Source organism: Theobroma umbraticum, unplaced genomic scaffold (genome assembly GCF_002168275.2).
Source record: "Theobroma umbraticum cultivar Fairchild unplaced genomic scaffold, ASM216827v3 scaffold_67.0, whole genome shotgun sequence".
In the NCBI taxonomy this organism is placed as follows: domain Eukaryota; kingdom Viridiplantae; phylum Streptophyta; class Magnoliopsida; order Malvales; family Malvaceae; genus Theobroma; species Theobroma umbraticum.
The window spans coordinates 3,772,849-3,788,378 of record NW_018397262.1 but is presented as its reverse complement, the minus strand read 5'-3'; the positions used below and the strand labels follow the sequence as shown (position 1 = coordinate 3,788,378).

General features: G+C 32.0%; 1 protein-coding gene across 1 annotated transcript; it reads right to left on the bottom strand.

The window, feature by feature from the left end:
• Nucleotides 1-6,656: 6,656 nt before the first annotated feature.
• On the bottom strand, nt 6,657-12,629 carry MPK19 (MAP kinase 19). Its single transcript, XM_021432005.2, has 10 exons — nt 12,185-12,629; nt 10,216-10,624; nt 9,795-9,922; nt 9,634-9,693; nt 8,914-9,063; nt 8,623-8,778; nt 8,246-8,457; nt 8,041-8,142; nt 7,615-7,760; nt 6,657-7,274 (listed from the first exon to the last, which is right to left on the bottom strand). The coding sequence occupies exons 1-10, from the start codon at nt 12,206-12,208 to the stop codon at nt 6,856-6,858; spliced, it is 1,806 nt and encodes a 601-aa protein (XP_021287680.1). The 5' UTR covers nt 12,209-12,629; the 3' UTR covers nt 6,657-6,855.
• Nucleotides 12,630-15,530: the final 2,901 nt, after the last annotated feature.

Below are 15,530 nucleotides of genomic sequence, written 5' to 3'. Positions count from 1 at the left end.
CAAGAAAATACAAGGAAGTAAAGTTTTCTTTTATATCCTTCCTTCTATTATTATTATTATTATTATTTATTTGCTCATATATTCTAAGTTTTTATAGATTTTCTTCTCTAAATTTTTACAAACCATCAACCATGTTTTTCTTCTTCCTTTTTTGTTATGTGAATTCTATCTTCTATTTGTCACGTTCTTCTTTTTCTGTTATGTGGATTTTATGTTCTATGATTTTAGTCTTTAAAAATTAAATATTTATTATGTAATTATTTAATATAAATTATAGTGTTACTCTGTTTGTTATTGCTTAAAATTTCATCAATGTATCATTTTTTATTAATCTTGATTATATAAGAAGAAATTATCTTGAATATATATATTTTTCTGTGTTTTACACTTTATATTTTGTCACAACCCAAACCGAGGATCCGTGACCAACACACGAGTCTGGCAGGTGAAGCCTATGAGGCCTTAGAGCAAAATCTTATATCATTAGCCAAGGGATTCCACACAAAGTATTTTCATAACATAATTAAACTCAAATACAAATATTTGACCTTGGCATATCATTCATACTCCATATTTAACACAACATTCACAAGTCATACATTGGCTGTTAAGGTGGGTTTGTATTTACAAATCTTAAATAAATATAAATAGCATGTTGTGCCTACATACATCACAATTATACCAAGTGCGGAAGCTCGTAATAGACTCAGTGGAGTGACCAAATGAGATGGGGACTTACCGGATGCCAAAATTGATCAATCAATGGACAACCTTTACCACGCAATCCTGTGGCTTATTTATTTGCACATGATATAATAAATGGGTGATTCATATAATATTTAGTGAGGGATATAGATAAATAAAACATAGATGTATATACATGTATATACACACACATATTGGATTATCAATGCTGACAAAATGCTCTAACAAGTATCTCCAATATTAAGGGCATATCAGTCATTTCTATGAAATCTCCACAAGTAGTACATATCAACTAGGTTTATCCTTGAAGCCATTCAAAGTTGCACTCCATAAACACACTCTAGTTGCCGAAGTGTCATGTCAAATCAAGTCTATCTCTACCACTCTGAGGCTATGCACATTGATAACTCTATGATATAGAGTTATTTGGATGCAATTTTGATAGTATTTTAACTTAGTTTTTTTAGTAATATATAAAAATTAAGATTCTATTTAATTATTTTAGGTTAGTTAATTTAGGTAAGTCAATCTAATCGTAATTAATGTTATGTTTCATTTGGTGTTAATGTAATTAAGATAGGTTATTGTTGATTTACTTGTGCTTTTGTAGGTGCTTAATGAAGGAAGAATTTTAATGGAAGAAGGAAAGTGATTTTAAAGTGTAAACTTTCATTGCACATGTTTTGGTATTTTAATCATAACTTTATCTACAAAGCTCCAAATGATATGATTCTTAAACAATTGGAAAGAAAAAAGAAAAATATATAACTTTTATGATTACTACTTTGCCCAATTCAATCACCAAAGTGGTCAAAAATCATGTTAAAATTGAAGTACTATAGTAGTCCTAGAGCAATTATGATTTCTACTAATTAATTTGTCAAAGCCATAACTCATGTAGTTTGATGAGAAAATCTTGATTGAAATTGACATCTTTCTTCACTCAACTTGGCCTAACTTTAAAGTCTTATAAAAACAACTTTTCAGAGGACTTTTGGAGAGGATGAGATACTAGATTGACAATTGAGATTCAAGTCACAAAATCGTTGAAAAAGAGTCTCATTGGAGCTAAAAAGAAATTGAAGGATTCAAGAAGATTTAGAAATCAAGAGTTTCACTCTTGGAGTTTCTTTATTCTTTATTTTTCTTAGTTTTGTTTTAATGTTTAAACTTATTTTAATGATAATGTGTGACTTGATGAGGAACTAAATTGTTTATCTAATATTATAATTGAACTCAATACATTGTCTGATTTATTTATCTTTCTTTTACTTATGTTGGATGGACTTGAGTTGTTTATTTTATTCTGTTCTTAATGCTTCTAATTGCCTGATCACCAATTAAATTGAATTGAAAATCTAGGTTAAACCTTAACGAATGAGATTTAAGTAGACTTTGAATTGAATAACGTATGATCGAATACACTTAATTGATTAGGTGATTTGATTTGCATATAGGGTAGACATACACCTATAAGCCATATGTAGCCAGGTTTAAAGCATGAACTTAATGAATCTTTCTTCAATTTAATTTACATAGGCATATGGTAAATTAATTGGGAGAGATATTTTTATGAGAAACTCGACAGAGACTTCTAAATAATTTAGAACTTTAAGTTAACAACTTAATCCATTGAATTGAGTTAAGAGGGAGAAATTAAGGAATATCATAATCTTAGGTTTGATAATCACAGGATGTTAATAAAATAATTTTGCTGATATATTTTAGATTAGTTTTAGTTATTAGTTTAGTAGTTTTAATTTTAATTGTTTAGATAAAATTAAGGTGTGTTAATTTTAGTAGTTAACAGTCAGAATTAATTCAATTCTCTATAGAATCAATACTCTACTCATCACTATATTATCTTTGCAATACGTATACTTATGTGGATAGAAAATTGAACAACACACATCATCCATGATTCAAATCAAATCTTAGAGTGGTCATTTCTATACATAAAAAAATCACACAAGGTGGTCAATTGACGGAGTCAAATCCTCATCCAGAGTAGTCTCAATGAATGGCATCAAATCAACTCACATGCATGCCGATGCAATTAGGTGAAGAACACAGTCATCATCCAGAGTAGTTGTTGCTACGTGTGACATGAAAATTTTCAGGAGTTGTCATTAATCTTTTTTATATCTAAGTGTGATTGGCCACCTATTAAATTTTTCTTATTCGATGAGATCCTAAATTGATTTTGAATTCGTCTAAAAAACCAAACCCGATCTATGAATTTAAGAATTGGGTTCTAGAGTACAATTATACAAGGGGAAGGATTAACACCCCTGTGACACTCATTCAATGAACGATACTAAATAATCATTTGTTATCTTATTTTAACATTATGTTTAGTGTTATTCTTGTGTTTCCTTAATCATTGTTTATTTATTTTTTAATCCTATTTTAATTTATTTGACTACAAACGAATCTTTTTATTGAAGAATATTTTCTGAGTCCTTCCATCTTTCTGGTAAAATACAAGGATATCTTCTCACCAGGAGAATTTATCAAAGAAACTTATCTTTCAAATTTTTCAACAAAAACCTCATCATCGGGATCCTCATTCAATTCGAAAATAAAAATATGCATGATGAATATGAAATGCAAGGATGATGAATGTTACGGATTCCAAATTATTACATACTAATGATGATTACTTATTAAGGGCATTTCTCGAGTTCTCCCATATTTATAGTAAAATTTGGGATTGCCTTCTCACCCAAAGAATTCCTTGAGAAACTTATCTTTTCAAATTTTATGAGAAAATCTCATCATCAAGATCATTATTTGTATGTACGCGTGTCAATGGAGTGCAAGTTCATAATTAATTATTACAATTGACAACATTTTATCGATGCCATTTCCAGGATCTTCCTATCATTCTGGTAAAATTTGAAAATGTCATCTCACCTAGAGAATTCTCTAATGAAACTTATCCTTATAAGCCTCTTGGAGAAATCACATCATCGGGATTGGCAATCATGTACAGAATAAGGGTTGTAGGGCATGATGCATATTATAATTTGTTAAATACGAATAAAAGTCTTGTGTTGAAAACGTTTCCCGGATCCTCTCATCCTTCAAGTAAAATTCGAGACGAAATTCTCACCTAAAGAATTTCTTAGGAAAGCTTATCCTTACAAACTTCTCCAAAAAGATTTGATCATCGAAACCTTGATTCACATGCAAGATATAAAATCGAAATGAATGAAATGACAATTTCAAAAAAAAAATTTGTTATGATGATGGCGCATAGTAATCTAGCTATTATTTTTACTATTCATTTTTGGCAAAGTTAAAATATTATTTTCTATTATTAGAACATTATTCTATTTTTTACTTATTACTATTGTTTATATTATCCAATGTGTTTCCAATAATGATGAATAAAACCTAAATATTCTATCGTGTTATTTTTATAAAAATACAAATATTCAATATTTTTTAGGCATTAACATGATTTATATATATCTTATGCTAAACTATTTCTATTTATTTACTTTTTTTCGCATATCCATTTTTTTTAACCACTTTATTTCATGTGATTAACTACCATATATTGTTCATATATTTTTTAGAAAATAAAAATATTATTGCAAGATTACTAAACAAAAATCCAATAGAAGACATAAACTAACGAAAGGCAAGCCCAATCGCAAGTCAAACCAATATTCAAAGAGGGGTCTATTACATAGCAGATCAGAGCAAGCTCAAGTAAGCTAAGTTATCCAAAGCTTGGTCCACTTCAAGATATCTCGCAGGCTCAATCTAGCTTCAAGGGAAAACGCCACTAGATTTTCTCAACTTAAAACGCACCGTTTGGTGCATTCTTTAGTTTAGTTTGTTTTAATTTTAACTTATTTGTTTTAATTTTGTTTATTTTAGTTTGATCCATTTTTTTCAACTTAACCACATTAGGCCTATTAAAAGGCTCGGACATTTAACCTGCCCAATGGTCCTTTAAATTAGACCCAAACAAAGTCTAGCATCACCATGGTCTAAAAGGATTTAAAAAACCAAGACAATGCCTGAAATTCCAAAGTTCATTGGATATTTAATCGGATTTAAATAAAATAAAATAAAAATAAACAAGATAAAAAAGTATATATGTAAATATTAATTATTTATATTATTTATATATCTATATAATAGTGTTTATAGTAGTTTTTTGAAAGATGGTATTTTTAGTGTAAAAACAGTTAATGGAAATATAAACATTATTCAAAATAATCTCAACGAATGGCATCAAAGCATTACAAGTGGGATTAAATGAGACTAAACCACGGCTCTTACTTACCACCATCCCTACAAGCATATGCATAATCACAAGGCTTGAGACTTCACTTAATCTTAACCTTAAATCCACGTTTAGAATTATCGGATGAATCACAATTCCATAATAAGGGCATCATGCCTTAAGGTGTCATCAATACCACGTCTCATATCCAAGATCTTTCTTTTGAGGTCTAAACATTTCTAACTCAATCTCATCTAGATGCCTTTAACTTTCTAAGGCATCAACTACTCAATATCCTCCTAGGGGTTATTCATCTAGAGTAATCTACTCCTAGATGCCCATAAGATTCACTAGATTTCCTAGTCTAGGCACAATCAAGCATAGACCACTAAGTAGCTTGCTCCAAGGCGCACACACTCACCACATCACATAGATATAATATGTTCTCTAATATAGGCATGTTCATTTAGCCCTACATACATATTCTAATACTATAGTAACGCATCTATCATACGCCATGCATCAGATGCAATTTAATTAAACCCACTCAAAATGACAATCGGAGGCATTCCATATCCAAGTTGAATTAATTATGTAATTAATTGTTAAAACAACTTATGATAATAGTGGAACACTATTTGTGAAGTTTAAAAATTCTTTCGAAGATGACATAATAAATGGAAAAACAAAGTTCATATATATATTTATCTATATTGCTCTGTCACCAATTTTACTTGAATGTTTTAAGAATTTTAAAGTCAAAGAAATTAGACATGTAATAAAAGCATTATTCAACATAAATAAGAATATTTATCACCAAAATCTGACCTCAAACAAAAGAAGCTTATGATATTATTCTTGTACGATTAATTTATTTTATTTAATTGCATCTTCATATTATAAATGTGACACCTATTGCTCTTTTATTTTATCCAAAACCTAGAATCCCTGGAATAATGTTATGTATAATCAGACAAGCATTTTTGTTTTTTATGAAGCTCATGCGAGGTTTGTTTATGTCCGAAAAGCCAGGATAGGCCATTGGCCATAAGATTTTTCGAAAGCCAGGGGAGGCCATGGCCCCACTTGGGTGGGATCCACAAATCAATAAAAAAAAAAGGAATAGAGCTCTGAAATTCATGCAGCAAGTGGCAGTTAGAAATAACATATTCAATCATATTTCATCATACTAATCAGTGAAATTTCTCTACAATTAATTTCTTAATTAAATTATCAAAAGCCCCAACCCAAGGATCAAGTGCATCATCATTGAATCCCGACTCTATCAGCTTATTGGAAATGGTCAAGAAAGGATAAAATCTTAGACTTGTATGGCTGACAGTAAAAATGATTTTATGCAATAATTTCTTGCAAAACAAATCTCTCGACAAAACAATAAATGGTATTAGCATCTTTGGAGAATGGTTATGTTAACTTGTTTGCTCTCTTCCCAGTGCTTAGCCCTCCAATGCACCCAAAGAAAACATTGTCCATGAACCAGAACAAAGTCCGATAGGACAAACTGGATGAGAATATTCATTACTCGTTTTGAAATCTGAGGTTGTTGGATACAAGCAGAGCCCCAAGTGTTTTTCCTTGATGCTTGTTTAATGACTCAAATATTTGACAAAATTAAGGTAATTTATCCTAAATATACCCATTTAAATCCTGTGTGTCAATCTACCTACATTTCCATTAAGGCCTGGTCTCCTGAAAATTTAAGACAATTTATTCACTTATAAAATTCAATGATGCAGCAGCACATAATTACAGGGCATAAATTAGATATCGGAAGAGGACACCTGACACCCCATCCACCCTTGACAAGAAACCCCCAGAGCTACTCTAACCTCACTTTGATGTAGACCGTTCTAGCAGTCAACCACACACCATGGAACCAATCCTAGTTAAGACAGGCCGTACTGAACGGTCCCCAGATTCCTGTGGGCAGCTACAACCACAGCTGCAGCACCAACTGCACCAAACTGGGATTGTGCCTGCAGAAGTTTCGTATCAATGGGTAATCTATCATTTAACTGCTCAGCCTTGGCTTGCGGTTGGTAATAGGGGTTGCTGTTAATGTCAACAACCATCCCAGGAGATGGTTTTGCAGCCATGCTAGACTGCAGTTTGGCTTGTGGATCCCTACCCGCCTGTATTCCAGATTTCTCTTGATTTGGGGTGCCAGTCCTCAGGAAACACTGGGGGGAGACATTCTGTGGAGGAAGGACTGCATTTCTGTAAAAGATCTTTGCGTTGTACCCGTCTTTAACATTTTTTCCATTCTCATATGGTATGACAGATCCAATAACTCTCCCAGGTTTTGCTGTACAAAGGAAAAGGAGAACAGAATCCTGGATCAGCTAATGTTGAAGCAACAAAGGGACATGCATTGCTATAATCGATAACAAGCCTACTCAATGCAGACCTAAGCAAAATGAGCAAAAGTATTTTTAACATTAAAAACCAGAGAATGCCTGAGGAATAAGAGTCTTCAGCAATGTGAAACTTAAGAGATCCAGTTCCAATTTTTAATGGCCACCAAACGCACATATGGCAGATATAGACAGGGAGGCCAGAGAAACCACGTGCAAAAAAGATATTAGTATGACAAACGCTGCTTGGCCAAAAGAAAGCTGAGGTAAAAGAACAGACATTGTTCATACCTGTTGGCACCCTAGGCGGAGGCCGTGCTATCTTTGAATTACCAGAAATTGCATCTATTGCTTTTTTGGAAGCCTCTTCTGTAACTTGTGGATTGTCACATGTTGACTGCGTATTTTGAGGGATGGTATTTGAATGAACTGTAGACCTGCAATTAAACAGAACTCAAGTGGGAAAATTGTATCCAGCAGGGAAGAAAAGGCGCTGATTTCTTTGAGTCGGTATGTCATTCAACTAGGAGAAATTCATAGAAAATGAAGGAATACATTTATTTGGGTTTATGTGATGTAAGTATGGATCTATAATACATGAGTCCGCATTTTTCCTTGCCCCATCTCGAAGCAGCTGAGAGCAATTGCATAACTAACATTTCTTAATTAAAAATATTACGTTATATTAGAAACTGAATTGTCTAAAATGTGTAATACCTTGGGAGGGACATATGCTTCCTCTCCAAAGGGAAAACTGGCGCACTTCGACCTCCATTTTCCTCAAGATATGCGAACTGCTTTCTGAATTGACCGATAGCACTGCAATAAAACCACAATGTAACCAAGCGGGTTAAGAGTGAAAAAATACAAGAAACATGAATATTAATGAAAAATATATTGGGCAATTGTGCAGTATTAAAACCTTGGATAGAGAAAACTGGTTCCTTCATTTCCATTTATATAGTCTTTTAGCAGCTGCGGATGATATTCTAGTATCTCCCTGTATATTAATTCCTTAATGTCCTCCTTTGTTACCCTTCGCCTCTCAAACTCAAACTCTAATTTTGAAATTGGCTGACAAGAAGGTTCCCTCTCAATTTTAGCCAAGCCTTTGAAGTAAGGATCAGCTAATGCCTATTACATTAATACAGAAAAGTTTCAGTATGATGAACCAAAAAGAACACAGAAACTCTTATGACAGAATATAGACACGTATAAGACAGCTTCATTCATAATTGACTGGATTGCATCTAGAGAATACCATATTTACGGCATGAAAAAAAAAAAAAAACAACACACCTCTTCAGCAGTTGGCCGGTCCTTTGGATCAAATGCTAACAGCCTCTGCAATAGCCGTAGTGCTGACCGGTCTGCATTTGGAAATTTTTGTGAAAATGGCACAGAATGTTTTCTCCGCATTTCTGTCAAGTATTTTCTTGCTTTCTCATTTCGAACCTGCAATTATGTGAAATAAATATCACCAATTCACACTCTAGAAACGAACAGCAAAGTAGGCCTCAAGGAAACAAACAAACACACACACACACAAGCAAAGGGGAAGAGAGAGAGAGAGAGAGCAAGATGCCATACTCCAGAAATGGTTTCTGGTGCAGGTGTCCCCAAAAGATCAGTGATCAATTCTAATTGATGAGCAACACTTTTGCCAGGAAAGAGGGGCTTCCCTGTCAATACCTCAGCGAAGATGCATCCAATGCTCCAAATATCAATAGCTGGTGTATACTGCAGACAGTTGCCAACAAAAATCAGACGTAATAAGTAAATTTAAAAGTTCACACCCCAAGTAAAGCACTCTAGAGAAACAGACATAACCTGACACAGTTACCTGAATGACAGATATTTCAACTTCCAGGAGAGTTCATAGTCCTCCCTGAACAACAATTATTTTAATCTAGGCATTACTGCTTACTAAAAATCACTCAAGTATTCTTTACATAATAAAAAATGTGTTGATTTGCTAAGTATGACATAGCTCAAACAATACATGGTAACTTGATAAGTGTCCTCCGGTATTCAGCATATCCAAAATTAAATTTAATATAACATTAAAACCAAATGATATATAAAAATAAAAGGTATACAAAAAAATTTTTAAAAAGGAAATTGACACACTAAGCTTATAAGTGAACTAGAAGATGCTTCATGGTTTGAACTTGACTGCAAGTAGCAGACAGCCAAACAACAAATCTGTGCCAAGCTTTTGGTCCATGACACTATATATCATGCTTCACCATGTTGCCAGTTCCTTTGGCAGAAAACGACTAAAGGCCACACATGACAGAAAAGCCATACCTTAGAAAAGAAAGATCCACACAGCTCTGGAGCTCTGTACCATCGCGTAGCAACATAGTCCTGCCAAGAACAACAGGAAATAACATATAAACATGCATATCCACTCATCTTTAAGGGAAAAGGGGAAAAAAAAAGAGAAGGCATGCTAAAAACCTACATACCGTCCAAAAGACTGTGGTTGGGGTGTCACTGAATGCAACTCTTGCTAACCCAAAGTCACAAACTTTAAGTTTGCAATTTGCATTTGCCAATATATTCTTCGGTTTAAGGTCACGATGGTACACATTAGCTGCAACCAAGAACTTCGCAATCAGAATAAATTTGCAATTACTTCAAGCACCCTATCTCAACCAATTTCCTCTCAATTAAAGCATTAAAAGATATCAAGGATAGGTAACAAAAGCTAAGGCAAATAGAATTTACTTCGATTAGAGAGAGAGAGAGAGAGAGAGAAAGGAACTTCCACCTTTCATTAAAAACAGTAAAAATGTTGCCAATTATGTAGATGACAAGTCAGAAGCGAGTAAAAATGTATCATGACATTATAAACACTTAGAGAAATGAAAACAAACAGCTTTGTACCTGTATGCATATATTTCATTGCACGAAGCATTTGGTAAAGGAAAAACTGGTGGTGTTCACGCGTTAAGTCATCATTAGCTTTGATGACTTGGTGAAGATCAGACTCCATGAGCTCAAAAACAACAAATATGTCTTTGAACTCCCTTTTTGATGGTGGCAACATTATACGCTTAATTTCAACTATATCAGGATGTCTAAGAAGTCTGAGCAGCTTGACTTCACGTAAAATCCTTATTGCATCAGATATGTGCTCAAATACATCATTTATTTTCTTGATTGCCACTTTCTCCCCAGTATGTGTGTCAATTGCTGCACAAACAACTCCATAGCTTCCCTTCCCAATAACTTCAAGAATTTTGTACCGGTTTGCATCCCCATATTCAGTGAAAAAGTCCATCTCTTTTAGATCCTGAAGAATGAAAAAGAAAAATAATCAGAATTATGCATGATCAAGTGATTAGTAAATTATCTATGGTTTAAAGAAAAGAAAAGGTAGCAGCAGCAGCAGCTGGAAAAAGAACAAAATCATGCATAGCTGGATCCCACAGAAGGTGCCATAAATAAAATATCTATGGATTTAAAGAAGAGGAAACACTAGCAGCAGGATCAAAAACAGAGCAATGGTATAGACAAAAACTAGCGCCAAAGCTACTAGTATAACATAATTGGATAACCAGTAGCAAGTATATGCTCCCACTCAAACTACAGGTTTAAGCAGACTAGAAGTTAAAAACAGGTTCAAGACGTTACAGATGTATGCAAATCTTTGTTTTCGACTACCTGCACACAATAAGTAAAAACTATTCAACCTAGAAGTTGCTCGAATAAAGCCAAAACCAAGAGCATTCCTACAGCTTTAATAGCCCTTAAAGATGCAGAACTAAAAGATAAAAAAATAGATCCAAAAGTCATTGCTTTGGGGAACAGAATTAGGTTCCAGATGTTGCTCTTAGCTTTAAGTTTCTATTAGTCAAAAACTGAACATAGAATCTAATAAAATAGATTCATTTCTTGGAATTGCAATCCAGCATAAATGCAAATCAATACCACCTTTAGTAAAGAAAGCCAGATCAAACGGAATCCAAATAACATTAGTAGCCATCTTTATCATGATATAAAAAGCAAAACATATTTACAGGAAGCCAAAACAGTGAAAATTGAATAATCTTCAAGAATTGTTTGCAACATTAAGCACCAGCATCACTTCAAGTATCGCAACCAATTTCAACATCTAAAAGCGGCTACTTATTTCAAAGTTAATTCCTCCCTTATATGGTAATATTAGGGCAATAAATCACATCAATCAGATAACCATGGTCATCCAACGGAAAACTTTTAATGTGAAACTTCTATTTTGTCTACTCTACTGGCTACAAATAGGAAACGAGTTTTTAATTTTGAAACTTACAGTTGATTTAATAACGTGAACTTTCAGTACACGTCAAGGTGATTTTTTTTCTTTCTTTTTCTCTATTAGTTTCTTCATTACAACAGAAATGTGAACTCAATCTGATCTCGTTAAGCTCTCTTCGGTTCGGAACTATGCCTATTCAATCTCAATAAACAATTAAACCCAAACATTAACAAACAAAAGAAGATCCAACCCAAATTTCAAAATCCCAATATATCTCCTCTCATAACAGTTCACCTAGAAAACAGCTAATAAAGCTACCAGAAAGGGAATTGATGAAATCTATTTAACTTCAACAAACTTTAACTTTAAATAAAATCTCAAAAAGTTTATTAACTTAGAAATCCATAAAGCCTAAGCCCAGATCCTTCTTCCAACAAGAAATCATGAATAAGAACCTTAAAATTTTCATGTTAAACCATGTTCAAGACAATCAAAAAAGTTAAACTTTTCCACTTTCATGCACCAAACCCAGATCTTAAATTTCTTAAAATTCTAAAGCTTTAAAATAAAAAATACTATCCAAACTCATACTTTCAAAAAAAAAAAGAAACAAACCTTCTTCAACTGATCCTGCTGCATCTTTTCTCCTACCCAAATAACAACACCAAAAAGATCTCTTTTTTTTTTGTGTTTTTTTCGCTTCTTTTTCTAGTTCTCCCTCAATAAACAAAAAGACCCAGAAACAGAAACAACAAGAAAGGAATTATCTCGGTAGCCAAACACAAGCAGACTATAACGAGAAAATTATCCGCATTATCCCAACAACAAGACCCTGCTTCTTATCACCAATCACGCAAAGCAAAAGCTTCTTTACCCTTCTTTAAATCAAAGTTGTCCAAGTTCCTGAATTCTGGGTCTTTTGAAAAAAATGTAAGATCTGGGAGATCAAGTAAAAAGAGAGCTCAAATGGGTTTTCTTTGGATCTTTAGGAAAGAGAGAGGAAGATGAGTGGTGAATGGAATATAACAATGTGAATTTTTTTTTTTTTCCCCTTATTTGAAGTTTATTTTTATATTGGAAATAATTTTCAATCAACCGATTTTAATATTATATATTTTTCTGCCGGTTCCTTGGTGGGTTGGTACTTTGTATACGTACGGTAACTGGCTTTTTAGATATGTATACTGCAATGGCCGTAGATTGTAATTTTGTTTAACTCTATGTCCCTATCTAAAAGTTGGTTTGAATTTTCCATTTATTCATAGATTAAACGTAATTACACTTGCAAATAATTATCCAACCAAAATGGAGCTTTCTAATTAATTTCGAATACTCAAAACATTTTGTGAGCTTAATTAAAATTTTAAAATTATTTTATATAGATAGATTATAGTTACCCATAGAACCTTATCAAGACGTTATGTTTAAATTTAAATTATTAAAATTACTATAATTTTTTGGTATTTATCTTAATATTATAGTGTGTAGTTATCCGCTATTTAGCAATAACTTAAACTCCGAATCAGTTGATATTTTGTTTATTCCTCTTTTTATTAGTATTTTTTATTTTTCATTTAATATTTGTTGCCACATGCGTTGCATGAGAATATTTATTTTTAATAATTATTATATATATTAATAAAAATATTTTTGAAGTATAAAATTTGAATATAAATAATTTGTTTTTTTATTATTAATCAATATAAATTATTCAATACTATCAAATATACAATTTCTGTTAAAGTAATTCAATAGCATTAGAATTCTTATTTTCAAATTGAATAGATTTTATTAATATTTATAATATAAATACTTAAAATAAAAATTCAAAAATAAAATTAAACCGTATGCCATTTAGTAATTGTGCCTACTTCTTAATTTGAATTCCAATTCTTGTATAATACTATTACGTATAATTATAAAAATTATTTATATAATAACATAAAAATTATTGGTCAAAATGACCTTTCCTTAAGCTTAAGTCAATTTTTAGATATAAGGTTTAAGGATAAAAGTAAAATATATAAAAGAATTTATCATCCAATTCTATTGGATTAAAAATATTCCTCCACTTTTTTGAGAGGATTGGGTCGTATTATCCTAGAAGGATGACTAATCCTCTTTCTTTGTATAGCCCACGCATGTTTACTGTGTTAACCCATTTGTATTTTTTAATTCCTTGGCTGCTAAACCGAGAACAGCATTAAGGTCAAAGAGTTATGACCAGAACAGTAAGGTTAGAAAAAGGGCTTAGTGTTTATGATTTACCGGACCCTTTCCAGGAATATTCTTGCACCTAGGAATCGAAGGGGAAAAGAATTGGAACAATGATGGAAAGGGGGAGAGGCTTATTTAGTTAACCTACTCAATTTGAATTGGAACAGTAATGGAAAATCAGAACTTAATTGTCAAAGATATAGGTTTTGTTCCTTCTGCAGCTTTGACAAGAAACAAGTTGGAAGAATACACTTAATTAGGTACAAAACTACAATTAGAATGGATGGGATGTCATGATCCTCAGCAGTAGGGTTGTCTCTTTCAATGTGCCCCATGGTCAGGGAGCCTCGACCAATCAAGATATCCACATAAAATGACAGTAACAATAGAGAAACTCCATGGAGGTTCAGGAACATCTTTCCATATATATATATATATATAGAGAGAGAGAGAGAGGTTATGTTACTTATGTAGGGATTAATTAAGAAATAAACAAACTAATTAGAAACCAACTTGATGCTTATAAAGGGAAATTAAGGATAGAGAAAAGTTCAAGGAAATTAGGTCTAGAAAGGGAGTAGTCCTTCATAAATAAAGATAGTGCATGTTGCATTAGAAAAAGTCCAGCCAGGAAGGGGAGGAGGGGGTGCATGGGAATTGCTTTGTGCTATACATAAAAGCATGCATGGGAGTCAAACCTGGAGCCAAGTTGAGGGGACCAAACAAAACTAAATTAACATGTAATTAAAAGAAAAAATATTTTCATTATATATAAGATATGTATGAATACTTATCTCTTCTCGTAAATCTCGTCCCTCCAGTTGTGGAATTTAAATATGAAACCTCCAAATTGAAATCTTAATTAATTCTTAATTGTTGGGAGGACATCATAATATATATGTCATATATGATACTACAATGAGACAGAATAAAGCTTAGGTGTGTGAAAAAAAAATAAAATTTTATGTAAATGCATAGAGTATATAAAAAGTATATTTGGAAAGTCAAATACTGATATTTAATTACATTTACTCAAAATTGAGGACAAATGAATGGTCAATATTTTTTCCTTGAAATATGCAACCATTATCTTTGTCTTTCATCACAAGGTAAAATTATTAGTCTTAAATTAATTCAAAAACTAGTAAAGTTACATTAATTGCACTATCATGGCTATGAAATAAATTAATAAAATTAGTTATCAAATTGAATAAGTATTAAAATATACCAATATAAGGTTTTCAAATTTGACAATTAATTTAATAAAAACTTTAGTAATTGTCACAAATCTAATTATATTAGTAAAAAATAAGAAAAATCTTAAGTTTGTAAGAAAAGATTATTTTATTTAATAGATATATTTTTTGAGTTAGAAGTATGGTTTTGTAATATAACACTGTAACTAATTAACTAGGGTTTTTAATCTTCTTATTTCAGTTTCATTCTTTTTTTTTTTCACCAAAAAAAAAGTCTTTGAAATTATTTCATATATGTTTAAGTTTTATTGCTTTTGTAATTTCGGAATAATTAATGGTAAATGAAATTAAAAGTTATATAATGTGCAAACTGTAGAGAATATTACTAGATGTAATTGCATTTGTATATTATTACTCTTATTATAAATTTGTTGAGAAAAGGTCACATCATCTAGAAGCATCAAACATTGGAAGTTTTAAAATTGAGGAACCAAAATTGTCTCGTCCCCACCGAATTTCTGTGGTCTCTCTCCCACCTTCATCAAACG